The sequence below is a fragment of the Paecilomyces variotii genome (genome assembly GCF_004022145.1).
Source record: "Paecilomyces variotii strain CBS 101075 chromosome Unknown C8Q69scaffold_17, whole genome shotgun sequence".
NCBI lineage: Eukaryota > Fungi > Ascomycota > Eurotiomycetes > Eurotiales > Thermoascaceae > Paecilomyces > Paecilomyces variotii.
This window is the reverse complement of record NW_021167156.1, coordinates 172263-183536: the sequence shown is the minus strand read 5'-3', so window position 1 is coordinate 183536 and position 11274 is coordinate 172263. Positions and strand designations below refer to the sequence as shown.

The 11274-nt window shown below is 43.6% G+C and overlaps 4 protein-coding genes across 4 annotated transcripts; 2 read left to right on the top strand and 2 right to left on the bottom strand.

Annotated features, from left to right (window-relative positions):
- Window positions 1–2956: 2956 nt before the first annotated feature.
- On the bottom strand, window positions 2957–3630 carry C8Q69DRAFT_120747 (hypothetical protein). The gene is made up of 2 exons (XM_028625205.1): window positions 3601–3630; window positions 2957–3535 (listed from the first exon to the last, which is right to left on the bottom strand). The coding sequence occupies exon 2, from the start codon at window positions 3468–3470 to the stop codon at window positions 3090–3092; it is 381 nt and encodes a 126-aa protein (XP_028481374.1). The 5' UTR covers window positions 3471–3535; window positions 3601–3630; the 3' UTR covers window positions 2957–3089.
- Window positions 3631–5497: 1867 nt separating this feature from the next.
- C8Q69DRAFT_120726 (putative acyl-CoA:6-aminopenicillanic-acid-acyltransferase) lies at window positions 5498–6952 on the top strand. Its single transcript, XM_028625204.1, has 3 exons — window positions 5498–5740; window positions 5797–6201; window positions 6308–6952. Exons 1-3 carry the CDS (start codon window positions 5690–5692, stop codon window positions 6941–6943), a joined length of 1092 nt encoding a protein of 363 aa, XP_028481373.1. The 5' UTR covers window positions 5498–5689; the 3' UTR covers window positions 6944–6952.
- A 1772-nt stretch (window positions 6953–8724) lies between these two features.
- C8Q69DRAFT_120625 (hypothetical protein) lies at window positions 8725–9448 on the bottom strand. Its single transcript, XM_028625203.1, has one exon. The coding sequence runs from the start codon at window positions 9278–9280 to the stop codon at window positions 8801–8803; it is 480 nt and encodes a 159-aa protein (XP_028481372.1). The 5' UTR covers window positions 9281–9448; the 3' UTR covers window positions 8725–8800.
- A 573-nt stretch (window positions 9449–10021) lies between these two features.
- On the top strand, window positions 10022–11226 carry C8Q69DRAFT_120585 (hypothetical protein). The gene is made up of 4 exons (XM_028625202.1): window positions 10022–10301; window positions 10390–10424; window positions 10496–10558; window positions 10625–11226. The coding sequence occupies exons 1-4, from the start codon at window positions 10169–10171 to the stop codon at window positions 11117–11119; spliced, it is 726 nt and encodes a 241-aa protein (XP_028481371.1). The 5' UTR covers window positions 10022–10168; the 3' UTR covers window positions 11120–11226.
- The last annotated feature ends 48 nt before the right edge of the window (window positions 11227–11274 follow it).

The window sequence follows — 11274 nt, the reverse complement described above, 5'->3', positions numbered from 1 at the left end:
TAATTTTTAATTTTTAGCCTATTCTTAGTCTATAAATTCTTATCCTTTAACTCTAATATTAAGCAGGGTATAAATTAGTAAGTAAATCTTCTTCTTCTTCTTTTTTAATATTATAGGTAATATTATTAATTTTAATTATTATAGATATTCCTTAAGGTTAATTTTATAAATAATAGCAGCGGAGATTTAGATAATATATAATTCTTAAGCCTGGCTATAATTTATTCTAAGCTTACTTTTTTTATTAAAGACTAGCTAAGGGATAGACTATATAAGTCTAGGAATTAGATTGCCTAGGAAGTCTAGAGACAGGGTTTATATATAGCTATAGTCTAGATCTTCTAGCGGTTATTTAGATATAGGTAATCTCTAATATAATATTTTAGAGAGCTATATTAGAAATAAGTGCTAATTTTATAGTATAATAAGCTATATTCTCTCCTGCTTAGGCATTTAGAAATACTTAAATCTATTAGATTATATAGCTATGCTAGGGTTAATTTACTCTTTTATATAGGGCTTCTCTAAGGCTAATTATTATATTTTATAGCTAAGGTAGGACTTAGAGTAAGTAAAGGGGATTAAGTATATTAAATAGGTTTTAAAACAGCAGTATAAGTCTTTATAATAAGGGGTTAGTTTATAATATACTAGCAGCAATAGTTCTTAAGGTTTTATAAAAATTTAATAAATTAATAATATTTATAACTCAGGGGCTAATTATATAATAATATTTCTTAGAGTTCTTAACTAATAGCTTACTTAAGCAGGATAAATAATATTCTTTTAGGCATTTCTTCTTCTAGCGCTAAGTACTAGAACTTAATAAAAAAGATTCTAAATTTCTTATTAATTTAATAAAGATTAAATAATTTATTATATATATTATTTATATAATTAGGGTTATTAAATATATATTTTAAAATATCTAAAATCTCTTAGTAGTTATTAAGAATATAAGTCTTATCTCTAATATATAGTAATACTTAGGTATAGAGCGTATCTTTTAAACAGTTAATTATATAGGCTATATAGCTTTAGAGAATTGGGAATTAGTTTTAATTAATTATTATCTTCTTTTAAATTTAAGCTATAAAGCGCTAAAGATTCTTTTAATTACCTTTAAACTTATCTAGATTAAGGAATCTTTCTAAAAATCTAGGGGTAGAGGAAAATATAATAATAGGCGCCTTAAATACTCCTATTAGAGTAGCTGTAGGTCTCTTAATATTAGGCTTAAGTTTAGGTATAAATAGAGGTATATTTATAGTAAGTATAACTATATAATAGGCTTAATCCCTTTTAAGAATAGCTTAGATATATTATTATTCTTTTTTTTAGAGCTAGATCTTTTAATATTATTAGATAGCCTTAAGTTTAGTAATTTCTTATTTAAGTCTTTATTAAATAGCAGCAAATTCTTATTAAAGCTCTTAAAAATATATCTTAGCCTAATAATTTATTTTATTTATAGCAGTTTTAGCTTTACTAATATATTTATATACTAGGCAATAGTAATTATATTATTCTAGCCTATAGCTAGTAATAATATACTTAATAAACTTTTCTAGAATTATTAGTAGGAATAGAGAAATTAAGATAAGTATTATTAATAGTATTAACTCCTAGGTAAGAGCTATATAATGTTAAGGTACGGGCTTAAGAAGCGGGTTAGAATAAATAGAATAAGATAGTTAATATTAAGACTAGCTATAGGATCTCTATTTAGCTAATTTAGACTAGAATAGGCTGTTATAGGTAAGCTCAGTAAATAAGATATAGCTTAAGGAGCTTGAATTTAGATTAAGCTGTGCGCTGAAGATATCTTCGCGAGGTCACATGATACCTTATGTAAGCATCAGCCGGTGGATCTCTGTCTCCTATGCTGGCACCGTGACAAAAGGTACTTTTAAACTATGGTGGTTTCTTCAACTACGCCAGGGCTCACCCACGACGGCAGGAGTGGGTGAGCTAACAGTCACGGATAAGTAGTGAAGTGTACGATGGACAATCTATCCAATACCTTACCCTCACCAAGTCATTGCGAAAACCAGCAATAAAGTAGCTACATTATAGTAAGATGTATACCATATTTCCTCTTATCAGCCAGCTCATCGTTGCCCACTCGCACACTTGCATAATTTGAACTCGAAGTGGCGTATATTCCAGCCTAGGCGATAAAACAAAAAATTAAGTATAACCCCTACAGACACGATAGTAAGAGCGACCGCCTCATTCTCTCTGATATGCAATCATTCTAAATCATTCACTGGAACACTGTGTCCTACCGGAGCCGCATTGGTATCTCGAGATAAGCAAATTTCCTTTTGCTGGTTACCCTTCTGAGTGACCAGCAAAGCTGTGCGACCTACTACGTTCCATCTAAGCGACTCGAAAAGGAGTTTCTGTTGCATTTGTGGGAATCGCGCCTCATCTTCCTAGGATCAAATAGTAGGAATCTGGAACGAATCGATGAGAGACTACTTGCGCCTGCGACGATTCCCTTCGATGGCTATGGCAAAATGGGGCACAATCGCGTTGGTATATAATTATCCTTGTCATAGCCTGTCTACTAGGATAGGTTTGAATTAAGTAAGATCCATGATTGGTAAACGGGCAGATGTTCATCAAGCGCTTGTCCAACCTCAGAGGAGGAGACATTGAGGATAGTTGTTAAAGATCCGATGCCATCTGTCATACCTGTTTATGATGTCAGGTATAAGTATCTGACCATTTTAGACGTGCTTGTCTATCTCTGGAGCTCGTGGCTCTGGAAAAAGGAGGCTGGCGTGGAACGAACTCACGATCTAGTTGAAGACATCGATATCTACGCGTTCCACCGGAAGAATATTCGCATCAGTTCATTTCAATATTACTATTACCACTGGGGATGAAAAAAAGAGTGACTGTCATTATTTGGGCATCGATTATGCTCAGCCTATCTCTGAAATTGAACCGTACATGCGCCTCCCTGGACATTCGACCCTCCCGAGTAGCAACATCGGATATATGTTTTAAACCACCTTTACACGAAATATCAAGGTCTGTGTCACGGTTATTAGGAATCTTGAAACGTATGAACTGATCTATTACGGGTTTACGCACCTTGATTTGACGATCTTTGTGCATACCGTATCCTCCATCAACTCTTCTCCGCTCTTTTTTGTTGCCAGCTGTTCCAGTCTCTTATACCTCCATTCATATTGCGCAAGTTGCTTCTTCTCAGCCGCTGACATGCTCTTTCCATTTTCTGCGAGCTCTTTTTCGGCTTGCTTGAGCGTTTCCCAGCGTTTCAGGATTCGAGCTTGATGTTCAGATATCGATGCTAGATTGGAGTCTTTGGTGGCCATACGTTCATCGATGGTGGAATGATAAGAAAGCTTAGCGTGGAAAAGTGCCATCTCGGACTCATCGTACGTGATGCCATGGGCTTTTGGCAGAGAGCCATCATTGGTAGGTTTGGGGGCCATCTCAGCGAAGGCCCAGGTTTAAGGAGTTAAGGAAAAGTCGTTCGTTCGTATATGGAGGATTTCAACTAGATTTATAAGACCGGTAAGTCAAAAGTCACCAAGCATTCAGTGCGGTGATGGGCGAGCTTGCCTTTGTGTTCTTTATCACCCACTATCAAAGGACCTGGCTGGCTGGCTGGCTCGTTGCACGATTCGGATTCTAAGTTCAGATGAAGGTGTCCTGAATAATGCCTCAGAAACGCTCTCTATTTATGGATAAATGAAGTGATAACATCAAGTGAATAGAAATAGAAGAAATTTCCGCCCATCCAAGGCCTCTGTGAATCTATCTGCTCGACATATGCCCTCAACAGGACAGGGCGATAGAGAAGTATAGCACGGAGGCAACACTGCCTCATTTCGATGGTGGCAATCAGAGCAAGGCATGATGGTAACGCAGTGAGGAGTTTTGAGAATGAGGCATATCCGTCAAGATGGAACGCGAGAGATAGACACCCTTCCTTAATGGAGAGGAAGTGAAAGATATTCTGATTTCGGATCACATGGATAAGCCCCATCGAGCGCGCTATCTGAAAAGAAGGATCCCTCGAAATAAGCTCTAGATCTACTGATAATGCCTAGTGGTGATGCACAAAAATCAGCAGTGTCCTGTAACATTATGTACGATGCAACCAATGGCCTCTGTGGGGAGCACAAACTTGACGTTGTACCTGCGGTTTTGGCGGAGCTTTTATGGCGAATCGTCATAGTTGGTCGATTTGATTTGTTTCTAGCAGAATCACTCCTGAGAGACTTGTCTGTCAGAATGTTACATGCTACTGGAGCAATGTTCTGCAGGGCAAGAAAGTCAGCACAATTCTCCCATCTCTGAACAGAAACCCCTATAGAGGAGGTGTTGCTGTCCAGTAATAGACACAATAATATCAGAAATAAGAATCACCCACCGTACGCTTGCCCACAAGGCTCGATACAGAATTCCTCACCAAGGCGAGATGAGAGTACCCCCATCTCTAATTCCGAACACCAATGTTATGCATCACACCCAGTATCTCAAACATGAATATCCGCGCGTCGAAGGGCGCAACCGGTCTCATACCACCTAATTCCATATATGCAATCGTCAACCTCTCCAGGTCCACGACTGCTTGGCCCGTAAGCCTCTCGATGTGGAATTGTCCCCAGTTATCAAAACACGCGAGGTAGATGACTCGTATTCTTTGGACGATGTCGCAACGAGATCCCCATGGTCCCGTCATCGTGATTCGGGGGTGTAGATCAAGTCAAATATCAGAGACACGGCGAAGATAGATTCCCGGTAGTTTGTAATATTGAGATAGAATGGTGCTGAAGATAAGGATTTTTTTTTCTTTCGATCTTGACCTCAAAGGAGGCTGGTTAAAGTGTCTTTGTATTTTTGAGCGTGCGTCATTTAGGGGACTGCATGTGTTGAATCACTCCTGAACAGTACCGTGTTTATGAAAAGGCTTTGCGTCTGGTACTACTCCCCAGAAAAGATATATTGTTTTTATTGCATTACACGCAAAACTTTCCACATGTTAATAAGACGAATCACGCTGTAGACATACAAAATAACAGTAAGCATTGTATGTTCCTTTGTACAGGATGTGTCATTCTCAACTTTCTCATATACATAGACGAAAACATAATACCAAAACGAAGTCCGAGACAGCACCAAAAAGTGGCCTATTCTCTTTTGATTACTTTCCTCAAAAGGAGGGAAAAGAAAGGAGATATCCATCTGGAATTTCAAACAAACATGCTCAACAGCCTCGGACAAATAAACACAACATGTTACCATTATACCCTCAACTGAAATGATCCCAGAACATCACCCCTTTACAAGCTCTCCAAAGAAGGACCTACTCTAGATGCACACATCTAGACCAGATCTGCCCTGCCCTGATCGGACATCTTCACGAGCTCATGTCGGCTTCCCCGCAGAAGGTGGGGATGCAAGGGTATACCCGATCGAATGGCAGAACTGAAACCGAGATGCGCTCTGATACCACATATCTCATCATTGATAAGGACGCTATCAGCGGCGGAGGAAGAGGGGGCGGGATCTAGTTTCTTCGAGATAAAGCAATTACCCGTAACGTAGTCTCACCCCTCGTCTGGCGAGATCTGGATTTTCTGAGAAATCACATCCTTGTTCCATATGTACAGTGCGAACAACATTAAAATACCGTACTTCAAGTATGCTTCTTGCTGAACCACCGCGCGTTACTCTCAAAGGCACGTCTCGAGAGGTTAGTACTCAAAACCAGATCATTTACAGATCCACTCTGACGAAACGAACCCCCAGATCGGCCTTCATCATGGCCGCGCTCTCTCCTCGCAAATCAAAGCCCAAATCGCCATCTACACTGATATGTTCGCATACACATCCAAACTGTCATGGCCGTCTGTCCTCTCCCTTGCAGAGGAATTCCGTGTTTCGATCCAGAAACTCACTCCCGATATCTACACGGAGATGGAGGGGATTGCAGAAGGCGCAGGCGTCAACGTCCTGGACATCGTGGCTCTGAATTGCCGGAGCGAGATTGCACTAGGAAAGTTCTCGGATGGATGTACGAGTATTTCGTGGAAGAAGAGTGATGATGAAAGGATCTTAGCGCAGAACTGGGACTGGACAGCTCAGGTGAAGAGGAATTTGGCCATGATGGCGGTCGAGCAGGTGGGGAAGCCGACGATTTATATGGTTACGGAGGTAAAGTGCCAAAGTTCTGTTTGAGTTGGGATCTAGACATGGATGAAGCTGTGGGATGAGTGTGGTATTGGAGCTAAAACTGACGCTGTTCTTCTGAGCGATACAGGCAGGCATAGTGGGAAAAATTGGGTTCAACACTGCTGGTGTAGGTACCTGTCTCAATGCCATTCGCGCCCGTCCTACAGATAGCTCGAAACTACCCGTCCATGTTGCCCTCCGTCTCTGCTTAGAGAGCTCTTCAGTCGATGATGCCGTCAAAACCCTCGAATCTCTCGGCTCAGTGGCATCTAGCCAACACATCCTTATCGCGGATAGCAAGACCTCGCTGGGGATGGAAGTCTCGCCCCTAGGAAACGTCTACTTGAGAGAAAACGAGGCGGGAATAATAACACACACTAATCACTTCATTGAGAACAAATATGTCGACGAGGCTCCTTGGTTGAGCGGGTCGCCTATCCGACTTGAACGGGTTCGACAGCTTTCCAATGAGCTGGTGAAAGAAGGCGTTAAGGGAGACAAGATCGTCCCAGGCTTGCTCAGAGAGAAGGTCTTTTCAGATGGGTACAATGCGCCCCAGGCTATCTGCTGCCAAGAAGACCCCGGTAGCCATCAGTCCGTACGAAGCAGTACGTTGTTTAACATCATAATGAATCTGATCCCAGAGAATTCCTCTGCGGAAATCGTATGGGGTCAGCCGGGCTCAGGGAAGGAGGGCCCTGTCTTGAAAATGCCGTGGGCATGAATCTGAGTGTGCCTATCTTCAATGGTCTTCTTGATGTAGGTATGAGCTGAGATAGTCAGGGTGATGTGCTTCGGGGGTGAAAAACTCCTTCTCTAGATAGGAAAATCTGAAGCTGTTAGCACCGCCTGGCACTAATTGAAACTCCAATATCTGGGATTCCGATCTATAAATCCCGTTAGATTCGTCCAAGACCTATCAGTTCCCTTCAATTTTTGTACGGAGATTCTGAAACTCGACTCCTAGTAGAAGCCGCAAATCCATGCCGAACAAGTCAAAGATCTACGAGGATTCGGATAGGATAACAAGCAAAAAGAGTTGTAACGTATATCCCAGCATTCTGTTGCTCTGCCAGCCATTTTTCAGGCTTTCCCACAATAACCGCAGTCTCGTTCACAACGTCCACCTCTAGATTTGCAGTGAATTCTCGTGTTTAGTATGGAGAAAACAATGTTTTGACAATGAGACCAAACGCCCATGGACCTGTATAAAGTAGACTGGCTGCAAGCTTATCGTAGTTTTTCTTACAAAGCCGTAAGCCCTTCACGGTCTGGTCTAGGGAGTTTTATAGACTTTTTGACTTTCGGATACCTTTCGAATCACCATCTTCAGTGTCCTGCGAACTCGAATCCGAAATCCTTCGCAAATGAAGCCTATCCATCTCTTCTAGAAGATAAATCTCACGCTGAAAAAGCTGATTCGTATTGCCGTTGCCTTAGCCAATTTCCCAGCCATTCATAAATTCGTCGTTCGTCTCTTCTGAGCAAAAGACTTCTGAGACAGTAGGTCCATACAGCCAGCCATATAACATCCAAAAAGTTCTATAATGTCGAAGAGCCCCCATTTTGAATTACCTATAAAAAAGGAAAAGAAAAGAAAGAGGGAGAATAACAAACACATATTTCTTCTTTGCTTTTCTGCCAGAGTTGCTGTAAGAGACAGAGGTTCCGGTGCCAGCTAACTATAGGTAGCCTGGCGAAGCGAGGGCGTCGCCGTTCGTTCATATAGTCGTAGGTTAGGAGTAAAGGAGTCTTCAACTATAGCATAGAGTGGAAGTGATAGAGTAGATTAGAACAATTCATCAATCCTTCTCACTGTTAAAATAGAGGCGTCTCTATGTAACTATCTAGGAAATGCTTCCTCGCCGGTGTAGCTTACCCTTTCCGTCACGGTGGCCATCGAGGCCTGTCAGGACAGCTCCAGGCAGTTATCGTAGCTGGCAATGTATCTCGCCTGCTCCGTTGTATTTTCTCGCCTGAACGCTTCCTAGACAGTTAAGTTAGGAGACCCCTGATAGCTTTATTCCTTCCACGTCAAGACTGATCATAGGAAATATCAAAGAAGAACAAGAATAAAAAGAGCAATCGAACAGAAGAAAAGTCCTTTCGAACGATGTTATGCTTCAGCTCTGGAGTCACAGGTCTCACTTTCCCCTTGTTGAAATTGTAGAATATGGCCGATATGGCCGTGTTATCACTTTCTGCAGAATATATTCCACAAAGGAATGTATGGTTGTTGCAACAAGCCTGGCGCCAATCGTGCGCCGTCGAATATCAGCCACAGTGGGAGATATTGAATGAATGATCGATTTATCTCTCTCAATATGCTTTTCTGGGGGTGTTGCGGGCTGGCCCCGCACTCTTCTTGGATTCATCGCCCCAGGGAATCGCACCAACCAAGGAGGATAATAGTGGGCAGAATCGTGATTCAGCGAGCTGACTGCTCGTCATCAAAGAAGTCTCAACTTTTTAAGGTCCTTATCGGCCAATAATAACGCCTAGTTTTTGATCCTAATCAACCGTCTTTGTTCATCTGCACAACTCGAATGGAGATGATTACGCACCTTGGAAATTTCTGGATTCATTCTAAGCTCCCGGCGCTCTTGATAATCGTTCGCCTCCCTTCAAGTTTGTTTCTCATAGCCTCTGATTTTGCCTCCATATCGATGGCATTAACGCTTCCGACAAGTTGGATGAAGCCCTCATTGTCCAGGGCGAACAATGATTCCTTGACCCAGACACGGCAACTCATTTCCTCTTTATACCTGGAGGAATATCCCATAGGGATCTCCTGAAGCCTGCTGCGCAGAGCATCGTGCAGTTCAGTCTCGATCATGCCCACCTTCACTGCCGCCAAGAACCTCCAGTCTATCAGATTGATGTCTTGTCTGACTTCGTAGGCCCAGCTGTTCTTGTTCACCGTGTTGACGGCGTGGAAGAGGTCGCCGGTGCACGGCTTGGTCGCCAGATATAGTCCCCAGTGGAAGCGATACGTATCTCCCAGGTCACGCACCAGGATGTAGAGGCCATCGACATCGAACTCCAACGGCTCGATGGTCATACTGGGAGACCGGGGCGATGGATATCAGATCTCAGGCATGCATCCAGCGTCGTGTTGGGGTTCGACCAGCTGTGTGCGCCTGACAGCGATATCGGTGCCGGTGGTTACAGTGACCGGTGCCTGAACTAAGGTAACGGCCTCGAGCGAGTTCACTGCCCCCAGTTCTGGATAATGTTCAGCTGCACTCTAGGTAATTAATTATGCAGATGGCCGTGGCGGTTAGTTATGCGTTTATCACTTGGCTTAGCGAAGAGCCTAAGTAAAAGTTAGTATAGAACCGATTCAGGGTCTGGAACTGATCTGCGGCTCTCCGGGTCGGCGCGACAGGTCGACGCTTAAGAAATGTCGGTGTTAAGCGCCGGGTCTTTTCGCATCTTTAGTCTCATTGTGTGCGCTCCGATGAAGAGACCGAGGCTGCCACTATCTGGCGTAGTCTGCAGACTCCCCTCCAACGTTTGCACGCCCAGCTTTCCACGGCCGGAAGTCTGCGATGCAGAACAGAGATGGTTGGATGCAGCTGTGGCAGACATCCAGACACCACCCAGAAGCTGGGAAGGCCTGGATATGTTTCTGATATAGATGGAACCCCGCATTAGGACTCTAGAGGTGGTTCTGGAGTGCCCAGTGAGATGAGATGGACGAGACGAGACTTCTACCCCGCTGCCAAATGCGCCGGAGACGATTGGATGAGCGGGTGATTTGCAATCCAACTCCTCCGGCTCGCCATCAGAGCTGAGATCATCCGTACGATGTAGTTGAGAGCAAGCCTGTCTCGTCTCTCGTAATTGTCACTCTGGAATCTGTTAGTTTTGGATATTCCTCTCACTAGCTATCGCATTGTCCTAGTTTCGAGCTGGAGACGCCCTCTACCGGTGACATCATCTCATCATGGCCTCCGCAACAGGCATACCAGAACAACATCCCACAACAGTCGAGGCTCGAGAGGACGAGCCTTTGCTGGGAACTCCAGGAGCTGTCACTCAGAAGGAAGGAGTCGGAATCCATCATAATCTTATTACAGGTGCGTCTGCAGTGTCCGAATCCACAAATACAGTGGATGATGCTCCTTGATAGTTAGATCCTGGGGACTGTTACTGACCCCGGATTAGGAACAGCAACAGTTGCGCAGGCTGGCATATGGATTGTGAGTCTTTATCATGGCAGAAATTTTTCAGCCATAGATGTTCTGTTACTGACAGCTCAATCAATGCTTAGTTGGTTGCCCTCGTCTGGTCGGGCATCTTCTCTCACCCGTTGATCTTCTTCTCTGCCCATCCGGTACGTCGATCTCAGTATCTTTCGTTATCGTTTATTTCACCTCAGTCGATACTGACTCTGTCGAAGCTCCTTAACTCCTCCGCAATCCTCCTTCAGGTGCAGGCAATCCTTACCTTGCAACCAACAGCAACCCCCAAACAGAAGAGGATCGGAACGAGGGTGCATTTTAGCCTGCTGGCGATCAGCAATCTCTCCTTCATCGCAGCCCTCACCATAATTGAGATCAACAAGGGTGATCACCCGCGATTCACCTCGGTCCATGCCATCCTGGGCCTGGTGACATACATCCTCATTGCGCTACAAGCATCCGTCGGCATCATCCAGTATTTCTTCCCGTCTCAGATCCTCGGCAGCGTTGAACGGGGAAAGAAGATCTACAAATACCATCGCCTTTTCGGATATTTTCTGCTAGTTCTGGAGCTTGCGACGGTCGCAGCGGCGACGCAGACTACTTATAATCAGGCCGTCTTGGGCATCCAGCTCTGGGCCGTCCTAGTTGCTTCTGTGCTGGTGATTCTGGGCGTTGGAGCGCGCATCAAGAAGCACAAGCTGGGTTTCTAATTTCCGCGCGGTTCAACGCTGAGGTTGTGCTGGGCATGAGTATAAAACGGCCTGAATATGAATACAGCCCGATCGACAAGGGAATTTATGAGAAATGAATACGTGGTATTTCGGTTTGATGAATATGATATTGTTTGCACCTTCAATGCGCAATA